The sequence below is a fragment of the Aedes aegypti genome, chromosome 3 (genome assembly GCF_002204515.2).
Source record: "Aedes aegypti strain LVP_AGWG chromosome 3, AaegL5.0 Primary Assembly, whole genome shotgun sequence".
Classification (NCBI taxonomy): domain Eukaryota; kingdom Metazoa; phylum Arthropoda; class Insecta; order Diptera; family Culicidae; genus Aedes; species Aedes aegypti.
Window position 1 is genome coordinate 55223075 of NC_035109.1, and position 22654 is coordinate 55245728.

The window sequence follows — 22654 nt, forward strand, 5'->3', positions numbered from 1 at the left end:
TTATTTAGACAATTTTATTTCAATGGTCTTTTTAGTTGAGGTTATAATTATAATTATTTATTTCTGTTAATCGCAAAAAGGGTAAATTTTTACCCTTTTCATGCCAAAAAGGGTAATTTTTTACCCTTTTTATGCCGTGAGTGAGATTTACAAAAAGGGTAAAAAAATACCCATTCATTGACAGAAACCGCATTTACCCGTTAAAGAGTAAACCGTGTTTACTCTTTAAATGTGGAGAGGCACTTCTACACTGAACGAAATCTCCCGCCACTAATTGAATGATTTTTGCCTCATCCGAGCCCCATACCTATTTTCGGACACATTCCGGATGATTTTCATCTTCGTTGAAATCATCTGTTTACATATCGCACTGAATGAAAATCATCCAATCTTGAAATGATTTCAATCCCTCTAGAAACTGAATGAATATGAATGATTATCATTCATAGCTGTAAACAAACCCCATTGCATGCTGGTTAATAATTAAAAGAGATAACATAAAATTACATATAGTTTATTTCTCACACGATTCCTGGAGATTTATTAGCAATGTAACGAATAAGTGATCATTAATAATTATTATCATAGACTGCCGGAAAAGATGACAGCCTGCCGCATACATGCTGAGAGTTGTTTATTCTTCAAAATCCTCGAGTTTGAGTGGTTTGCGGTTCAGAAATCGGCGGTCAAACGAGCCTAAGAGTAAACAAATGCTTAAAAAAGGTACAAATTTGGATAATTCTACCATAAAATGCAATTACCTGCAAAATTTACGAAGAAGTTCGGAGTGACCACGCTGCATGCGCCATACTTAAATTAAGACTGTCAACAAGGATGATTTTCTATCTAGGATCATTCAACTTTTGTATGATAGTTTAGACGATAATTGAATGATTTTTGATTCGGGGCATGAAAGAAATTACAATCCGTCAAAAGGCCGATGATATTCATTTCAATAAGTATAACTCAACTACCTGCTTAAATTCATACGGAAATAGATAAGAAATCATCTTAGAATCGGATAATTTTCGTTAGATTGACGATGGATGCATCATATTGTTCCATGTTCATTCAAAATAAAGAATATGGAGATTGGTAGCCATGTGAATTACAAATCATTCATTACACGGCAGAAGCTTTCGTTCAGTGTAGCGGAAATGGGTGAATTTTTACCCATTAAAGGGTACAGTGGGATTCCGTTTTTGGCATGCTCCGTTTTTGGCATGCTCCATTTTTGGCACCCCCCGATTTTGGCAACAAAATGGATCCGTTTTTGGCAACATTTTTGAATACCATTAAAATTTGTAATTTTTTGTAAATATTATCATGTCTGTTGCTTTTTTTATCTGAATGGCAGGTCAATAACACACCGATTACATTCCAGATCTTCATTTTCGTTGATATTCCCCCAAATCTCATTAACTACTAAGGGCTCCCGTACGCGCTTATTTACTTCAGGATGGTCATTTGTCATGCATTCGCAACGTTTCATAAGGCCATTCATCTCCACCACAATCTCAACTAGAGATCAATCTCTTAGGCATTCCTATTAAGTGTCCAGCCCACTTGGGTCTGCCAGTAGGGGGTACACTAAAAATCACTTCTCTAATGATGTTTTCAAAACCAGTTTTGGAACAGCTTGTTTGAACAGAGCACAAGCACATGAGGCAACTGAAAGTCACCTTTTTAGCTCACTGTTATTTTTGTGGAGTTACATACATTGCGCATGAAAAACACAACGCAGTAATAAATGAAAATACAACAATATGTCGTGCATCATAACTTTTAAAGAATTTCATAGAATAAATTGCTTAATTCTAGTGAATTGCAGAAATGGCAACATATAATCCGTAAAAAGGGAAGATTTTACTATATTGCATATTATTTTTTAAGAATTCTAATGTTCCATTCAATACCGGCACAAATGCGAACACAGTCCAAACTACAACTTATTCTCAATAATTGAAGCGTGCGATAAAAACGATTAAGAGTATTTTAACTTTTTGCTTGTGGTTTTAGTGCGTATATTAATATTTCTGTGACAACTAATTAGAGCTACGTTCCCTCTTTGTTGGAAATTCTTTAAGACGTTAGATTTTTAAGAGACGAGTTCGGTACAAGATTTTTAATCAAGAATACGGGTCTCAACATAAACAAAATGTTCCTTGCGAGCTGGGACTATGAGTTTCCTAACTGAAGCCTGGAGAATCCTTAGGAGATTCTTAGTCCTTAAGAGACTTCTCAGAAGTTTTAATGGATTCTTGAGAATGTCTGCAGATTCCTAGCGGACACTTGGGTTTTTTGTGGGATCCTGAGAATGTATAGTTGGTTATTGGGGATTAAGTCCGAAATTTGGTGATTCCTAATAAACTCTCAAGATTTCTAGGGCATCCTGGTAATTCCTAGCGGGAAAATGTGAGTTTGTGGTGGCGAATTTGAGTATTTCTGGCGAAATCTTGTAGATTTTGAAAAGGATTCCAAAGGAATTGGAGGAGTGCCAGTGGTAGGGTAAGTGTTCCGTTAGTTGTGGGTGTTCCTATAGTTGCAATAGTGCCGTTTTCACTAATTTTATTACATTAGCCGCAGAACCGACACTGCCAATCGACGTATAGGCTTGTTGATAAACGGAATAGTTGAAAAGAGCGTTAAAATTGCTTTAAAAGTGATGACACATCACTAAAATTGCTAAAACTGTTCTTGTAGTTGCGGTAAAGTGTTCCTATAGTGGAGAATCCCATAAGAAAACCACGGATACCGCAACTATAAGAACACAAATTAAAAATATACCGCAACTAAAGGAACAGTTTACCAATAGTGGAGGTATTATTTTTTACTGACATGCCGTGGATTACTACGATGAAATATGTTTTCTCATTAAGTCAAGGGTCGTTATTTCCCGTTACAACATTAACATGTATATTAATTTCGCTTCTTGAATTTAGGCGGTTAAATGAAGTTTAATAGTGCTTAGTACCTCCACTATTGGTACATCTACCCTAACCTAAGAATAAAAAACATTTGAAAATTTTCCTTGGAGACTTGAGAATTTTCGGCAATATTGCTGCTATATATTCTTAGCAAGATGCTTCGGAACCTTAGCGTTTTCCTGTAGATTACTTACGAGCACCTGAAGATTCCTATCAAGTTCTTGAGGTTTCATAACATGGATATATGTAAATATATGTTTTATATGTTTATATGTTTAGCTAAATTTAGCTAAAATCAATACCCAGGGCTTTTGATTTGTACTTAAAAACGTCTTTGTATGAATACAGTAACACATTTTTTTTTTCGTATTCTTACACAGTTTTAGGGAAATGTTCAGTTCTTGTATATAAGCCACTTTTGCGATTATTAATTTTACATGGCCCACTCATACAAATAGTGTACATAAAGCTTCTAAAAATCATTAAAGACGTTTAGGCGTAAAAAGCATGGATGTAGAACGTTTGCCACAATTAACATTTCGGCGCTATAGATCCATAGCATAGTACAATATTAGGGAAACTGCTTCGAAGTGAACCGTTCAGAAGTCTTTATGCCATATGGTTCTATAAGGATGATGTAATAACATTCTAATGATGTTTTCAAAACCAGTAGTTGAAAAATAAAATTTAAAATAAGGGTTCCGATTTTGGCACGGTTCCGTTTTTGGCAACTGAAAATTTCTACTTTGTTGCCAAAAACGGAATCCCACTGTATTTGCAAACTACCGTGGGTGTCTTCGCGATGTTACGGCTCAAACAAAATTTGTAGACTATTCATACAAAAAGCGTTACGAATGGGTGGGTGGGTGTCAAAAATGGTCGTTTTTGGCGTTATGAAATAAATGAATGAACCCTTTTCCATTGGCATAATCATTTTGACCCTTCATTCTTGCGATACGCATGATTTCACAACAAATTTAGCCACAAACAAAGAATCCGGAAGTTTATAACCTATGTAGCCAAACACCAATTTTCCAATTTTATCCCACAAATCGTACATGAGCACTGACCGGATCTGTACATTTTGGAAGGAAAAAAAGTTTATCATGTTTTTCAGTGCTCTCTGATCGTGTACAACATAACTATTTCGAGAAAAAGTGTAATATGTGTGCTCCTTCCTATGCTGCACACGGTGCGTTTTCAACCCAACCTCTTTTATGACGGTTCTCCTACTAGCCACCAGATGTCGAAGTGATCGTTCAGCTTTGAAAATATTAGCCTATAGGAAGGAGTACACAATTTACACTTTTTCTCGGAATAGTTATATTGTAGACGATCAGAGATCGTTGAAAAACACGATAAACTTTTTTTCCTTCGAAAATGTACAGGTCCGGCCAGTGTCATGTACGATTAATGGGATAAAATTGGAAAATTGGTGTTTGGCAACATAGGTTATGAACTTCCGGATTCTTTATTAGTGGTTAAATTTGTTGTGAAATCACGCGTATCGCAAGAATGAAGGGTCAAAATGATTATGACAATGGAAAATACTTCAATAGTTCATTGATTATGACCTAATTTTTGGGTAATAAAACATGAATTTTGGACGTAAACAAACATTTTCAATGACATTTCTCTTCTTCCTCCCCAGCGATCTCTATGCTGGTGAGGCATTATGCCTATTGCGTGGTATGAACCTGAAACGTAAAGCGCAGAAGTAAAATTTATCTTTTGTACCAAATTAATTTTGACAACTGATCCAGTATGAGCAAGGTACTAATTTTACTATCGCAAAAATTGAACGGCGCATTTTTCCGTATGGAAAAGTGACAGCTCCATTTGATTTGTACGCAGGCATTGCAGAATTCGCTCTCATTTGAGTATGAAGCACGATCAAAGCAAGCAAAGAAAAACATTCCATCTGTTGCGGTCCACGATCGTCATTGTATCGCAATGTGTAACAAGTCTGATAAATGGAAGCAGCGAGCGAGAGCCCCAAAGAGAGAGCGATGATAAAATCAATTTTTCTCACTTGTTTACCGTTGGGGATAGGTGTTTTTCTTTAGTGGCACGAACTACCAATAGCAATAGTGTCCCCCAGGCTTGGAGCATGTTTAGAGGGGTTTTATCATGCACTACTATCCCCCCAATCTGATCAAAGTTGTAGCAGTATACGATAAACAGTCTCTCATAATGTGCAGCATGTTATGATCAGGGTTGCCACATTAAAATCTGTATTTTTTCCTTGAATTATCTGTATTTCTGTATCTTGCAGAAAAAATATCTGTATTTTAAAACTGTATCATTAGAACTTAAGATAGACAGGAGAATTACATAAGAAATTTAAGGAAATTCCAATTGGATCCTAAAATTTTTAATGAAATCTTGTTTTTATTTAATAACACGAAAAAGCATGTTATTGTAATTACTTTAGCAATTTTTCCCGCTCAAATAATGGCTATAACATGTTAAACTTTAATTTAAAAATTTGGTTCATGAATGAATCTTGACACTTTTGATCATGTTTGACGTTCGCTTAGTCGACAAAAACACCACAGGGGTTTTAGTTCGACCACTGGGGTTGTTCCTGTCTGACATTTCGTAAGGGACACGGAAAACTAAATACACCCAAAATTTGAGTTTAAGCCAAAGGATGTGATAAAATCTAAAAAAATGTTTTTTGGGCTTAAACCAACGGAAAACATTAAACTGACACTTATATTGAGCTATTCGGTAATCCAATCCGCATGGTTATTAAATTAATTAACTCATTACGCGTGGTAAAGATGGACAAATTATGGGTGAAATTATGAAAAAAATCCACGTGCTCGGCTGGGATTTGAACCCAGGACTCTTGTATGCTAGACGAGCGCTTTACCAACTAAGCTACCGAGCCACTTGGTAACCAACTCAGTTATTGGGTCACCAAGTGGCTCGGTAGCTTAGTTGGTAAAGCGCTCGTCTAGCATACAAGAGTCCTGGGTTCAAATCCCAGCCGAGCACGTGGATTTTTTTCATAATTTCACCCATAATTTGTCCATCTTTACCACGCGTAATGGGGAAAACATTAGAAAATTGAGTAGACATGCGTTTTTGGCCTAAACTTAAGCGTTTGGCACTAAAATTGGGACAGTGCTTTAGGACCCTATTCTTTGTAACTACAATGCTGAATTGTCACATCTTAGCTTGCCCGCATAATCAGGAACCGTATTAGAATAATTTCCCAAAACATCCACGACCGTTTGCGAGAATATCAGAATCATTTCACAAACCGACAAAATAAACAATAAAACAACCGTACCGCAAACGGGTTTGACAGTTCGGGAAATGGTGATTGGGTAAATAACAGTATGGAGAATAGGCGGTTAAGTTATGTAACCATAAAAAAAATGACGAATTTCTCGAACAAAATTTTTCGATTACAGTTTGGCAAGTGGTAGACATACTATCCATTTTTCCGCAAATCAACTGTTAAGCAAACAGTGTAAGAATTGTATAATTATAAAGTTTCATTGGAAACAATAATGTAAGGGTAATTATCGGTTTACGGTATTTTATGGTATTTCACCCATTAACGGTATTGTGCCGTTTCGGTCTTACTATAAGAGAAAAATCAACAACATGAAACATTTTTAAATTTATATTTATTTCATCCTTGCATTTGTTATTTTGTTTATTGAAAACATCGAAACATGATCGAATTACGTACAATTATTTTTTCATATTTTTCTATGTTTTTTGTATAGTGAAATTAAAATGATTCTCAAGTAAAATTCGTGGTAAAATGCTCAGAAGAATGTTCTTTGATACTTCTTTCACATGCTATCTAGATTGATCCGGAACAATAACGTAGATTTTGCAGAGCGGAGAAACTTTTGGTCCGTTCTAGGGATGAGAAAAACAACAATTATAATAAATGAATTAAAACTCAAACCGTTTCTGCTTACTTTTCCAGAGGAAATCATCATTTTGTGCTCCAATCGCGGTGTTTCATTCCATCCGAACCGCGCAAACCCAGTACTTCAGCGACGAATTTCAAAGTCGAAAATTGGGCCACGAAAAGTCCTGTTTCTCTTCGGATTCTTCCAGCTTCCAGCACGTTCACTTTTTAGCTTCTCTTCCGTGTTTCCTTGCAGTCAAAGGAAGTTTTATCACGAGGATAGCCTGTCCGCTTAGTATGCGCCGAAAATGAACCATATATTTTCAGCTGAACGGACGTATTCTGACCACTAAATTTCACGAACGATGTAAATTGTGACTGGGAATATTTTTTCTTAAACAAAACAAACATGGCAGCTACGGCAAAGCTATGAACATTTGGAAGCTTACGTGCATCACAAATACCAGTGCATGCAACTGTTTGCCAAACTGTTAACTAATAGTAATATATAGTAAAATACACACATGTGTTAGTGTGTTGCACAAGGCATCTGGGAAAAGGTTACGGTACATTTCAACCATTTCACCTTGCATTAGACACATGGTATATCCCCATATCATTTCACTATTTTTGCACAGTACAATATATTGTTACAGTTTGGTATGAATTACTCAATCCGTTTTGTATTGTTTAGCGCGAAAAGATTCATATTGTTGAACATTAAATCAATTGTTTTAAATACATTAACCTTTACAGATAGGATATATTTACTGTTCTTAATATAAGGGAAACTGTATTTTTCTATGCGGGTGAATTTAAAGGTTTTCAAAAGTATGTATTTTCTTCTTGGTTCTTGAATCTGTATAAATCTGTATAATTTTGGCAGAATTCTGTATACAGAATCTGTATATCTGCTTTTTTCAAAAAATCTGTAATCTGCATATACAGATTCTTGGTCACACAATATTTGAAAAAATCTGTAAAATACAAATAAATCTGTATATGTGGCAACCCTGGTTATGATAGTTACAAAGAGCGATACGTGAGAGATTCTCTCAATTTTCTCAGGATTCAATCCCTGTTTGTACGTTATGAAATCAGCTCTCAGAAGCGTACAGCTCAAGTAAAGGCCCAAATGCAATGATAGCGGAACGACAACGGAAAGCGGAACCGGTTCGCCAGCATGAACTACACTCAGGCAAATGGACTATCGATAAACATAGGAACCCCCTTATGAAAATTCGCCACAAGAAATCGGGTTGAAATTCAGCCATTCCATGAAAAACCGATCTAGTGGGTCTCCGAATTCCGTGCAAATTTGCTATTTTGTTCCTTATCCGAAGTAAGGATACACGTATTTTTGGATGTTTTGATTAGGGTGACCATTTCCGAAATAGGGTGACCAGAAAAATCGCGATTTTGCAAAATTTTTATTTTAAAAAAATATATAAATTTTGAACCGTTTGACCGATTTTCAATCTTTTTGGACGAAATGAAGGTTAAAGATTTTGACTTTTCGGGATAAATATAAAATTTCACAAAAATTGTGTTTTTTACATGAAAAAACTCAAAAGTTTCCGTTTTTTTGTGTTTCGAAGGCCTCGGGACCAAAGGGGCTATTGCTGCTCTCATTTTTTCTTAAAAGTTCAGAAAATTTTACGTAAACTGTCAAATTTTCAGCGATGTATGTTTTTTAGTTTTTGAGATGAGCAATTCTCGCTGAAACCAGGCCGCGATCGGCACCCATCGTTAGAATTCCAATTTTATGTCTCTGATCGCTAGCTTTCGATAAAACTTAAGGGTGGTCCTTTTTGTTTTCTCAAATTGGTGGACCCCTCGTACGCCAGCTAGCTAAACAGTTTGCAAAAAAGCCCATTTTTTGATAAATCTTGGGTATTTCTTCACGTGATATGTCTCATATTTCCCTTGGAACACATACCAAACTTAATGGCATCGTATAGAGAAAGGATATAGCTTTCATTTGAAGTTAAAAAAAATCCGGCGGCCATTTTGAATTTGGCCGCCATCTTGAATTTTGTTAGAAAAATCGTTTTTTCACCATTAGCGCACCGCTCGTTTTGAATTCTGAGATCACCATCAGAAAGCTGAGGAAAAATTGCGTAAGATAGGCTACAGAAACTAGGTGTGCAATGGTATTTACCCTATGAAATGAACGATTTTCTAAAACATGTTCCACGATTTTGACGTATATGGCGAGTGCAATCAATGCAAACATCATTTTTGGTACAACAAAGATACAAGTTTTCAATAGTTGGTGTATTTTTCGAGTCAGATGAAGAATAGGAGTATTATTTTGAGTGAAAAAATCTGGCGGCCATCTTGGATTTTGACGCCATCTTGGTTTTAAGTAGTAGAATGAGTTTTCAACGTGTCACTGTAAACTCGACATTACCCTTTAATGTGGAAAAAATACCCATTTTTTCTTGTTATATGGAAATGTCAAAATAAAGAGTACTTCCAAATTTTGAATAAAGGGTATTTTTCTCCCATTTCAAAGTTCAAAGCATTTACCCATTAAAGGGTGAAAAATTTCTTGAAGTTTGGGGAAGTGATTCAGATTAATCATTCATGGTCTAGAAGCGAGAACTGTGGATAGAAAGTAATGGAAAGAGCATCAAACATACTTCAAATGTAAGTAGAATTAATTAACTAGATCACCAAATCCTAATCGATAAAATGATTGTTTTTAGAATGGAAATTATGGAATCGAAGACGAAGTTAGGAGGCAACAAATCTTCCGATATCAAAGATGTACTGTTTTTTTTTTCACGGTAATGCCTGCAATGGGACTATTTGGACCAGTCACTAAGTTACCAACTGATGCAGGACACATAATCCGCAGAGCATTATTTCCGGCTTTGCTTCCAGTCGATGAAAGTTACCACCATCCAGTTATTTTTTTTCCTTCGGTGAATATAATGAAAGAAGAGGATCCCAATCAATTATTTTTATTATTTTTCAAATGGCTTTTAATAAATACATATAATTTAGCCTAACGTATAGCGTTTGTTGTGTTAGTTTTTGATTGAAATTGTTTTAAAAAGACGAAACTATGAGCAAATAAAACAGAGTGAATTTTACCCACTTTGCTAAACAATTTATTTCGAATAATGGGTAAAATTTACTCGTTGATTTGACGTACAAGCCCTTTACTCTTTAATGAGTACAGGCGGTTTACTCTTTTTATGAGTTAAACTAGTTTCTCTCAAAGAGGGTACTTTTTTACCCTTTAAAGGGTACTTTTGTCTCACAGTGTAGACTCTGACACGGACCTGTCACAATGAAAAGGGCTATTCAGTACCGAATTTGTGTAATAGAATTTTAGAGTCAAAAGCACGCTGCTGAATGTTTTGTCTGAGAGTTGTCAGTTTCCGTAAAAAGTAAATAAACAACCAGCAAATTAATAATTTAAAAATTAAAAATTTTGGCTAAAATAGGTGATTTCTACAGTTTCGTTGCAAGTCCCAGAGGTCCATGAGTAGTGCTTCTTGCGTAGCATGCCGCACTCGTGGGTCCGGCATGGTAGCCATCTACCAGCACCCGAATGGGTTGGATCAAATGTTCACCTCCGTCACCGGAGTTGAGGTACTTATAAATCTGCCGTAAATCTAATAACTTTTCTAACAAAATTATGTTTCGAACTCAGGTTGAGCATGAAGATCATCTCTGCATACCGTGTTACGACGACCTGAAGGCAGCACATCTATTCAAACAGAAATGCATCCAGAATAACATTCTTCGTATAAGTCGCTCCTCTCACCGTGAGGAAGTTGCCCAAAGCCAAGAAGTCGCCGCGATTCCGGTGGAAATCATTTCATCTAAAACGGAATCCATTCCAGGTGCTGAAATTTCCACTACAATAGCTGACGCGGACATTCTCGAGGAGCACCTGGTCATAAGATCAGACGTTTCGGAAGACGAACCGGAAGAGGAAGAGGATACAGAACTACTGGAAGAGAACGTCATTGAAGAGGGGAAAGTTATCCTCGACGGAATGGTGACTGCTGAACCGGCTGAAACGGATTCTATCGAAGAGGATATCAAGCCGGGCCCTATCCATGAACATATTCAAAGTGCCGAAGAGGAAACCATTGCTACGGCCTCGGAGGAAGCCCATGCCATCCGCTGCGAATCCTGCAATAAAGCATTCAAGAAACTTCACCTCTTGCAAAGGCACATGAAGTCTTACCATCAGGCTGCCGAATCTACCGACGAGGGCGGCGAACAGTACGTTCCAGGCACTTTGGCCACTCTTCCGACGGTGCACAACCTGATGTGCGAGTTCTGTTTCCAGGAATTCAACGTCCTGGATGAAAAGCATGAGCACGAATCGGCACATATGACCGAACCCAAACCGTTTAAATGTCCTCACTGTCAGAGAACGTTTAAGGACAAAGTTGGCCTGCGCAGCCACATACGGATCCATTCGGCGGTCAAGCGTTACAAGTGTCAGCACTGTGAAATGCGGTTCCATATACGGGGGAACCTAACGGCCCATGAGCGAACACACATCGGAGCGAAGCCGTACCTGTGTCCGCATTGTGGGAAAGGTATGGAATCAACACTCTCTAATACACATTTTTTTTTATTTTCGATCTAAACAAGACATGGTCTTTATTTTAATGTAAGTCTATTTTTAGTAGAAAGTCTCTAAAATCTCTTTTTATTTTATTTTAATGATGTAAAAAGGGGTCAGTCTTAAGTATAAGTTTGGAAACTCAAACCTTCTATAATACACTGGGAGTTTTGGAGTTTGGGACGTAGGCAACGCAACATCTTTTAACAGAAGGTTCTTTGAGTTTTGCTTCTACTCTAGAACATGAACAGAACATGAGTCAGTGATACATATAGCGGTAGTGAAGTGTTTTGCCTAAGAATATTGGAAAGGGGGGGATTTTGTGTGGCATTTTGTAAATAGCTCCACTGCAGTATCTTCCTTTTTGAATTATGCCAAACGACTTTTATACCAAACAACTATTATGTCAAACAACTTTGTGCCCAACGACTGTATGTCAAACGGCATTATGACAAATTACATTATGCCAAACGGGGTAGACCCCTATTACGGATACGGACCGCATAAAATAATCAAAATTCTCCTTAGCTGTGAATTGTGAATTTCTATTTGTATTTCAAGTATTTCTCGCAAAATCATGTAGTACGCACAAAAACAGCTGGGTAGGATATTATTATTTATCTTTATTAGGGAGATTTTCAGCCCTTGGCTGGTTCATCTCCGTGGGTAGGATAGTCAAAGGATTGTCCTAACCATGATTCAGCAAAAAAAAAAGATCAGCAGAAACTATTGACGTGATTTATATACATGACCCTCAAAATTTCAGGCTCGTTTCAAGATCAATTGAGAATATCAATAGTGAAAATCCTGTTAAGCTAACTGTAAGAATTGTCACAAGAAACTTTTTTAATCGTTAGAAAAACAAATAAAACAATGGATCAATGGAAAATGGAACCTCTATGAGAAGCTTCTAGAACATCCATAGAGATTAATTCTCTATGTAATTATTATCAGATGATTCTCGAAGAATGTTTGGAATAATTTGTGGAGGAATAGATTGTATCGTTCAATAGTGGAATGAATCAAACGAGTTTTATTCTAACCCAACGTTTCGACACTAAGATTGTGTCTTCTTCAGGGAAAATCAATTTATCGTTTTTTGTCTAGTTTTTTTTTTCTTTATATTGAGATTTTCAGCCCTACGCTGGTTCATCTCATATATTTGTCTTGTTTTGGCCTAACTTTAACTGTTTTATGTCTGACATTTCATTTATTCATAACCATTCGGAACCAATTCCACTTAAAGAATTTTTTGGCAAACCAGAACAGTAATTTTCACATAAATTACTTCGAAAAAAAATCCACAGTGGAAAAATTTTCCACTGATTCTTCCACAGTTTTCTCAAGTTGTTAACAAAGGTTTATTCCTGTGTTGAAAAAAAAAAGGTTTCAACATTTTTCAGAGCACGTCGATTTTATCATTTATTACATGAATATTCGTAAGGATTATTTTAGAAATTCGTCCACGATTACTCTAAGAAATTGCTCAAAAATTCCTGCTCATTATTCCTTGAAATCTATTATAAAATTTCCCAAGAATTCCTCGATAAATTCCATCAGAAACTTTAAGTTCCTCCAGAGATTTCTCTAGGCTTTTCTCCAGCATTTTATTGAAGTATTATTGCTGCTTTTCAAACATTTCTTAAAAAAAATCAAATAGAATTTCAAAATCTCCATGAATTTTTCAAAACTTTCAAGGTTCCACACCAGGTATTGTAAATTTTGCACCCTATCGGACGCGACGATTTGTAATCGTCGCCGGTGAAACCGTCGCCAAAATCGTCGCCAGCCAAGCAACCGCTGTGAATTTGACGTTACACCAGTCTTACCAACACAATGGCAAATCACCTCCTTTGATTTATTTTCTGGCATCTGACGTTTCCCCAGTCTTGCCAACACAAAAGCAAAGCACCTGCTTTGATTGGTTTGCTGGCGATGATTTTTTTCAGTCTGTTCGAAAGTTGGCGGCGCGTTTTGTTGTGAATGAAACAGACAATAATACTACATTAATTATTACAGTTCTTGGCCCGATCATTCATAGAAAAATTTCTAAAGGAATTCTGTCCGATTTTCTTCAAGAAATTTCTTCAATATCACAACTCGAATGTTGTTTTTTCAGTAAGGCCGACACAAATATTTTATTGACTTTTTGACCCATCGATATTCAATTGGTTGAGAGGGAGTGGATCCGGATAATAATAAATCAACAAAAAAAAAATGAAAAAATATATTAAAACACATCGGATTCTTAAGAAATGTTATGGAAAAAATGGAAATTTTTAAGCCAAAATGGCCCCGAAAATTTTGAAAGAAGGAAGATAAAAAGTAAAAGTCAAATTTGTATCGCCCTATTCTTAGCAATTTATTAAGAAAATCCAAGGATTCATCAAGAATCCAGATGTAGAACTCACACAAGTTTTATCAGAGGTTACTCAAGATTTTTTTTTTCAAAAAACTCTGAATTTTTTTCCTCATATTTCCCTGGAGACATCCCTAGATGAAATACTGCAACAATTGTTTGAAGATACCCTTGGGAAATTTTTTAAACAAATATGGAAGAATTACTGAAGGAATTTTTAATTCTTTAAGTATGGGAATGTTCGAGGAAACCCTAGGAAAATCAATGGATACATTTCTGGAGACTTTGGGACTTCCTTGAAAAATGTATGAAACGATATTGGGATGGATTCGTGATGAAATTTCCGTAGTAATTTCTGTGGCTATCCATAGGAAAAAATCTCAGAATAAATTATTAAACGTATTTAAAACGAAATTCTAGGATGAATTACTTAGAAAGTTAGTGAAAAATCTTTAAACAAATCCCTAAAGAGATAATCGGAGTTATAGGTGAATAAAAACTACAGTAAAACGAGCAGTAATATTTGGCTTAATGTCAAAAAGAATTCCAAAAAAGTCATCGAAATATTCTTAAAGAAATGTCTGTTCAAATGAGGAAATCAAATTCTTTTATCGTGGTTACTGGGGATTTTTTTTTTAATTTCCGTACGAGTTTGGGCCAACAGGTCTCAGATTTTCATGAAACTTTTTCCACAGGTAGGGCTCATCAATATATGAATAAAAAAAAGTTGAGAAAAATTCAGGGTCGCCTATTTTCCCGGAAAACTCAGTTGGAATTTTTTTGTTTTCCCCTGACACTACTTACTTTGAAAAATCATAACTCAAGAACGAAACAATCGTAGAAACAAAGTTTTTTTATGAAAATGAAAGCAAATTTTCTAAGAAACAGAAAAAAATGTTAACTGGAAAAAGTTTTCCACAAAATTTTCCGCCGTTGAGAAAATTCGTAAAGAAAAGCCGGAAAAACTATGCTCCAACTCGTGGAAAATTTTCAAAAAAATATTTTTGAGTAGGTAATTTCATAAGCTTTGATCGTTTGAAAAAAATGAAATGGTATTTTTTCGTTTTTGTGTGTTATGGCCAATTTGGCAAATGTACCATTTTGAGCCTTTTCTTTGAAAAATCATAGCTCAAGAAAGAAGCATCGTAGAAACAAAGTTTTTTTTTATGAAAATGAAAGCAAATTTTCTCAGGAATAAAAATAATGTTAACTGGAAAAAGTTCTCCACAAAATTTTCCACCGTTGAGAAAATTCGTAAAGAAAAGCCGGGAAAACTATGTTCCAATTAATGGAAAACTTTCAGTTCAACTTGAGTTATGATTTTTCAAAGTAAGTAGTGTCAGAGGAAAACAAAAAAATCCAACTGAGTTTTCCGGGAAAATAAGCGACCCTGAATTTTTCTCAATTTTTTTTTTTATTCATATATTGATGAGCCCTGCCTGTGGAAAAAGTTTCATGAAAATCTGAGACCCTTCGGCCCACTTTGTACGGAAATAAAAAAAAAATCCCCTCCTGTTAGGTTTATATTTGTATTCAACCTGAAAAAAAAACCTGGAAATATCAGGATATGCTGTAAATGAGCAGACACTCTGAAAAAGCTTTCTTAGTCTTGTAGTAAGGATTTTCATGCCAATAAGGGGGTGTGAACGAAAGGGGCGTCTGAGACAATAACCTAGTTGTCAGAAAATTTACTTTGAGCTTTTTCAGCAATCTTTTATTCTAAGAATTATGTTTTTTCTGTTGCTTGGAAAAACATCTGAAAATAGTGTTAGAAAGCTTGGTAATGCAATCCTAAACAACTTAATTATCATCAATTGGATAATCAAACACCCCTTTGGTTGTATACATAGCACAGAAAAATATTCGCCTCTGTTTCTTTATCAGAATGAGAGTGTGTCTGCGAATGTTGCAAGTGGTAACACGCAGTAATCGGCACCAAAAAGTGGGTGATGTGTGTCTGTCTTGTTTTCATTCGTGGCTCGTTATCTTCCACGAACTGTAATATCATACGCGTTGTGTGAATGCAGGCAGATAAATAGGATTAAATTATGGCTCGTGTGTCAATGATCGTTTAATTCTCCAAAACCTGTTTCGCTGCTATCATAATGTGTACTAAAATAATTGAAAGAACGCAAAAATGTTGTTATACTGAGTGACTACCAAATATAATTCGAATGACGTAATAGAGAACTGTCGAAACCTAGAAATGACACTATAAAAGTTGAAATTGGTATGGACATTGAAAATGTCGTTATAGAGAGATTTATCGCAATAAAAGTTGTCGTTAACGAGCTTTGACTGTAGTATACATAAATCTCAACCCGTATAGGCCTGAATCGAGGATGCTATTTACCATAATGAAAATCATTTTAGCATAGGCAAGCCAATATTTCAAAATTTGCGCCACTCTAACTGTACAATCTATCTAAATATTGGACGCCGCTTTCTTCTGCATAAAACGGAAATTATTGTTTGTGAGGGGAACTAGGAATTATGCCCTTTTTATGATTCTATGACACTACCCCGAACGCCACTACCCCGAATGCCACTACCCCGAACGCCATTACCCCGAAAGCCATTACCCCGAATGGGTCATTACCCCGAACGCCACTACCCCGAATGGGTCACTACCCCAAACGCCATTACCCCGAATGGATAACATTTTGAGACATATTCTACTTAGAGAGTGGGGAGATAATTGTACGATTCCTTTTGAGTATTTCACGAGTTTGGGTCAAAAATGTATTTTTCAAATATTAGAAGATAAAAAGCAGCTAGTTGTTCAGCAAATAATTTTTACACACTAAGTTTTGTCCTCTAATTTTGGGAAGATTCACACAGCCAAATTGCAATGCTCTGAAGAACAGCCTATTTCGAAAAGAAGGGTGAATTTATTATGAGAAGGATAGCTATAATATGCACAAAATTAGGATGTAGTAGAGTCTCTTATTGGACGTCGGTAGCCACTTCCTTTACTCATTTTTATAGGTGTCGGGCATTAAGATTAAGATCTTCTTAAAGATTTTGTTTCGTAAACGATGGTAATGGAAGTTCACCCTGAGATAGTCGCTGCAAGTGTTGTTCTATGGAACCCGCCTAAAAACCAACCTAATAGACGACCGTTCCGCTATCGCACTTGTACACTTGTACATGTTAGAAAAATCGTCGGCCTCTGATGTAGCGTCAATCTTTTGTTGATTTGTGGGATCATTGATTTGAATTTCTGTTAGATAACCAGAAAAAATTTTTTTTTTTATTCAAGATAATGAAGAAATGATGATAGCAGAAAAGTGGTGAAAAAATCTATAAGAGACATGTCTGTTTTAATACAAGAAGATAAAAGAAATGGAAAATTTCCGATTATAATTATAGCAGGAATCACTTTAGTGAATGCCTTCAAGATATATTCGTTTATAAAAAGCTGTTCTATATGGAAATATTAGTGACTAGCTTATCCAACAAAATCGTGAAAGAACAGCCTATTTAAAAAGAAGGGCAAATTTCTGGTGAAATGTTTGCAGCTATTACGTGAATGATCACTGTAACAACGTGATGCTATGAACACCACCAACAAGTCCAAATACCGGTGATTACGCATCTGTCAAGCAACACCATATTGAGAATTATGGATTCGAATTCCTTTCAGTCAATAAAAGGCTTATTTTATTAAAGCCCATTCACAAATTTCGTAACGCTGAAGGGAGCAAAAAAGTTTGTGAGTGGTTGTCCTCAAAATGTTACAGCCCATTCACAATATGTAGAATTTCCATACAAAAAAAAAGTACGAGGGGTGGGTAGGTGTTAAAAATGGCAATTTTTGGCGAAATGAAATTTGTGAATGAACCCTTGAATTGCGAAGGTACCCACTGAGCTGATAAACAGGCACTGTCTCAGAAAGAATGAGAAGAATATAGTTGCCATCAAGATATTTCGAAAGAATAGCTGGCATATAAAAGAAGGGAAAATATATGATGAACATTTTACCGACGAATTTTACGTGCCATTAATTACCAGCCTTCATTAGAGACGCATATTTGCACGCAAAACAAGATACTGTACTGTATCTCATACTATTCGGGGTAATGGCTCATTCGGGGTAGTGGCGTTCGGGGTAATGACCCATTCGGGGTAATGGCTTTCGGGGTAGTGGCGTTCGGGGTAGTGGCGTTCGGGGTAATGGCGTTCGGGGTAATGGGATGGAGCCCTTTTTATTTATTGGAATGAGCGAACACTTTTTTCTTTTAGTATCTCTGTTTAGAAAAACAGATGCATTTACGGCATTTGTTATAATTTTGCCACAGTAAAGTAAAAAAAAAACTTTGAAGTAGGAATCTCTTCCTAGGACGCTGTTGCTGTTGAACGGAATTAAAGCACATCTCAGTACTGTTTATCATTAGTTCTTCGCTATATTGTTTTAAATAAAATCTGAGAATTATAATCATGCAAAATTGTATATAAATCCCCAGCACAAGTTGTATATAAATCCCCAATACGATTTTTAAACGACCATCTGTGTTGACAGCAAAACATGTAGTAAATAGTGCAACATAGAATCGCGTTAAGTCGTATAAAATGACAGATCGTATATCAATCCAAATAGCATCATATGAAATCGCAATAAACTTAGAAAAAATTGCCACCCAAACTTGGTATCTGCTGACGATGGGCCTCAAAGAACAACATAACAGATGTCGTTGAACATGACTCGAACCTTTTTTTTTTATTTTCATTCAAGTTTGTTGGCATCGTATATCTGATCGCAGAAAGTCTGATAAAGTCGTGCCATCCCGAGCAGAAGAAAATAACTTCTGAATACCAAACTAAGGTATTCCATACCAGATAATTCCCAATACTTACAACCTGAATGAGGTATGAATGAGCCCTGCATAAGAGGTAAAAAACCTCAAATAATATCTCAAGCACATTCTACGAACACCAAACTGATAACTAGATCAGGTATTATAATACCTCAATAATACTTGATGGATTTTCATATAAAAGTGAAATTTTTCAATAGTAGTTCAATACCTCCAGCAGACCTCAATAGCTGTCTAATACCTCAATCAAATATTTTTAATTGTTTTAAAGATTTTTTTCAATACCTTCATAATCTTAAAAGTAGATGGAGTACCGTGTACCTTTTAATTCCGCTCCTAAATGCTTATCATTGACAGATACGCGTATTTCGACTACCACTTGCAGTCTTCTTCAGTTACTCGTATCCACTGTGTATCCAGTGGATACGAGTAACTGACACTGAAGAAAACTGCAAGTGGTAGTCGAAATACGCGTATCTGTCAAAGATATGCATTCAGGAGCGGAATTAAAAGGTACACGGTACTCCATCTACTTTTAAGTTTCTCTATTGAGATTCTGCTCAGAGGATTCGAACATTAATAAGACCTTTATAATACCAAATTGAGGTATTGACTACTGAGCAATACCTAATTTTGGTATGATACCAAAATATGGTATGCATAAGTTATTGGGATTTATTTGTTCCTTCTCGGGCAAGTACGCATATAGCCTCCACTTTCGTGCATTATATACGATTGAATTGATTCATATTGAATGATGTATAACAAAAGTTATACCAACCAAAATGTTGACTGGGTTTAGTGTAACTCACCACAATCAATTTCAACTTTTAGGTTTCGCTGAGAGAGGCAACCTGAAGAGCCACATCCGCTACCACACGGGGGAACGGCCGTACCCATGCTCCGAGTGCCCGAAGCATTTTCGGACACACTACTCTCGAACGGTGCACCTCCGATCGCACAGCAACGAGCGACCTTTCCGGTGCACCGACTGTGACAAGGGATTCTACTCGTCCGGTAAGTTGACTATCCATCGGCGGGTGCACACTGGCGAGAAGCCGTACAAGTGCAGTTCATGTCCGGCCAAATTTGCCGACAGCAGTGGGTTGAAAAGGCACTTGAAAAAGCATTGAAGGCGATAAAGGTGGGATCCAGAAATGTGCGATCTGTTGCGATAATTTTGAAGGTCTTATGATTTTTGAAAGAAAGCCTAAGTGTCGTGCCATCTCGTTATACAAGACCGACAATTCTCACCTCACGCCACTCGTAGAATAACCCCAATTCTGAAAAATCCATTTTGTGTTTTCCATTTTCTCAAATTTCATGCCAAATAGTGATTCCAAGGAACCTTCAATAGATTATATTAGAGAGCTGCTTAACTTTCATACGGTGTACAAGAATGGGGGAATTTTTCTTTTCTCACAAATAAATTACAATGCGTTCAAATTTTTAAAAACACTACAGCTGATTTTTATTTTTCTGTTTGTTTTGTATTTTTTTTTTCTTTCGCTTTTCAATTATATGCTCCTATATAGTTTATAGGCTAGTTGTGTGTAGTTGACCTCGATTGGTTGGTTGGTTTTGTTGCTTCTCCATTCGCCTCCATTTTTTTCATAACTCCAAGTTTATTCTTTCTCCTGCACACTCTTCTTTGCTGTATTTGTTTTCCTTTTTGCTTGTGTTTGGGCAATTTGTTTCGTCTAGTTTGCGTTCAGCATTGCTTAAAAATAAAGGAAACATATTCGTACTAATACGGATGTCATTCTTTCTTTCCTTCCGCTTTTGCTTTTTCATTTTTCACAGGGTTTTAATTGGTTTGTTTGCTTTGTGTTACTTTTTGTTGAGCTCGCAGTTAATGATTATTTTTGTTGAACGTTTAGCTTTTTACGAAACTTTGATTCTGTTTACGTTTTCAGAATAACTATTTTTGTTCTATAATTGGCTGATTTTTCTTTTTCGCTATATGATTTCTGTGTATGCTTTGAACTGTCATTGCTTCCTTGCTGATATTTCCTTTCAAGTTGCGAACTTAAACTTTTCCATTCCTACAATGATTTGTTTTTTTTTTTCCTGTAGATTGAGAGGTAAAAACAATCTAGTATGTTTTCCTACATAGGAATTAGGTTTGGACTATCACTTTCTCTGTGTCTAATATGATATTTTCCTGTTTCGATAGCTGCACCGAATGATAGTGGCTGCGGCATCTAAAACAAAATGGTGCTCTATAACTAGAAAAAAACGACTTCTATCAGATTTTTGGCGTCACTGGATGCGTGGAAAATGGCTAGCTTTTTTGAATAAGCTCTGCTTTTTCAATTATTTCAACAAGTGTAGAATGATTTACAATGCTTATTTTTTTTCGAATGAAGGAAACAGTTTACTGGAATGGTAACAAGCGAGAAAGGCTGTGATAGTGTTCAACTGACTTTTCTTATCTGTTCAGTTTTTTTTTGCAATTTGGTAATATATTTTTGTGTTTATAATAATTTTGCTGGTACGAGCCAAAGTTAAGTACTTTCATACAGATTTATGTTCTTTTGCGTTATTTTGGAATAAAATGTTAGCAATCTTGTATTGTAGTTTCTTCTTTATTTATATACACATTTGTAACACTTTTACACTTTTCTTAGTTCCTCCTGTAGCAGTAGTAGTTCGAATTAAATATATTAATAAAACAATAAAAATCTTTAAACAAATAAAAGAAAACAACAATCATGGAGGGAATTCAACCAAACAGAGAAATCGATTAAAATCAAATGTTTCGAAATTCTTCGTTCTCTTTTCCGCCTAGTTCTGGTAATTCACAGTCGGAATATTATCGAAATAGGAGAATCTACGCTCATTTACATCGTATAACAAGTAACCTTCTTTTTTCTCACTTCCACTGTTTAAAACATATTAAAATTCCTCTATAAAACAGTGCACTCAATCGAAATTGAAACGAAAGACCACAAACACTCTCATATATTACTCAACTGTACATATACCCAAACTCATATCGTCATAAACACAAACACACAGAGATGCACACTCAACAAACCAGTACAATTAGTTTTCTTTTAGTGTAATTATTCTAAATTGAATTCAATTCACAAGAACATACGGATTACTTGCTCGATAGTCTCGTGCCCGTTTTTTTTTTTGCTTTCCAAAACTGTATTGTAACATAGTGTTTTATTATCGATATCTAAAAATGACTGTCCGAACAGGATGCGTCTTATTCCTTTTCCGTTGCATACAAACTAATGTTCGTGATTTATTGTTTTCTACGCCTAACTCATTAGCTGCTCTCGCTTCTTCATGCAAGAAGAAGTATTGTTTTCCGTTCCTTTCGATTCTTCATTTCTCTGGTCACGCAATTCAAGTGTAATGTTTAAAGGGCGTAAGGTAATAAATTACAAATATGAATATCATATCGTTAATTATTGTATGGGTTATTTTTTCCTCTTTCCGTTCATTGGATTTGTTTTGTTTTCCCCTGTCCTAACTTAAAAGGTTTTCTTATGGATGCCGATTTCCATGTTAGGTTTGATTGTTTTTCTAATGAATTGTTGAATAAATTAAGAGATGAGAGGATTACTTACAATAGGTGGAAAATGTAAAATGTTATGAGACAGATGAAATCTAGAGAAAACGTTAAAAGTGTGTAACAACCTACGCAAAATGAAGCATGTTTCATCCACCCCAGGTGTAATTTGACTGATCCCGAAAAATCTCACCATTCATTGCCAGGTTGAGCTGATTGATTTTCATCGATTAGTGGGCAATGTTTACAAGAGTTTGTCAAAATGCGCCTTAGGTAGACGTAAGAAGCTTCATTTTTTTCATTTTTTTAAAGTTGTTCAGCCCTTTTCATATATATTTCTAGAAAAATGATTATTCTGCGAGTCGAATGAGTTTACATAAATCAATTAATCCTTAGGAGACAATAAATCAAATTGCATTTCGTCCCCCTATTTAATTCAACACTTCTATAACGACTTGCAGAATTGACCTGAAAGTTACATAGGTCCCATACAATTCGTAGCGTGAAGCATTTGCAGTAACCTGAAAGGAACTTCAGCTTTTCAACAA

At 35.8% G+C, this 22654-nt stretch overlaps 1 protein-coding gene across 2 annotated transcripts; it reads left to right on the forward strand.

The window, feature by feature from the left end:
- The first annotated feature begins 10106 nt into the window (after positions 1-10106).
- Positions 10107-20298, forward strand: LOC5579899 (zinc finger protein 771). Of its 2 annotated transcripts, XM_021855985.1 has the most exons (4): positions 10107-10208; positions 10279-10413; positions 10475-11378; positions 19415-20298. In XM_021855985.1, the coding sequence occupies exons 2-4, from the start codon at positions 10303-10305 to the stop codon at positions 19711-19713; spliced, it is 1314 nt and encodes a 437-aa protein (XP_021711677.1). In that variant the 5' UTR covers positions 10107-10208; positions 10279-10302; the 3' UTR covers positions 19714-20298. The 2 variants fall into 2 exon arrangements, with proteins under 2 accessions (XP_021711677.1, XP_001657879.2); XM_001657829.2 differs by having other exon boundaries at positions 10157-10413.
- Positions 20299-22654: the final 2356 nt, after the last annotated feature.

What these genes read in the sequence shown, in the direction of transcription:
- LOC5579899 (XM_021855985.1), top strand. Translation starts at nt 10,303, where the DNA reads ATGAGTAGTGCTTCTTGCGTAGCATGCCGCACTCGTGGGTCCGGCATG. An exon ending in CCTCCGTCACCGGAGTTGAG is followed by an intron (nt 10,414 to 10,474) that starts GTACTTATAAAT and finishes TTTCGAACTCAG; the next exon opens with GTTGAGCATGAAGATCATCT. An exon ending in GTGTCCGCATTGTGGGAAAG is followed by an intron (nt 11,379 to 19,414) that starts GTATGGAATCAA and finishes TTCAACTTTTAG; the next exon opens with GTTTCGCTGAGAGAGGCAAC.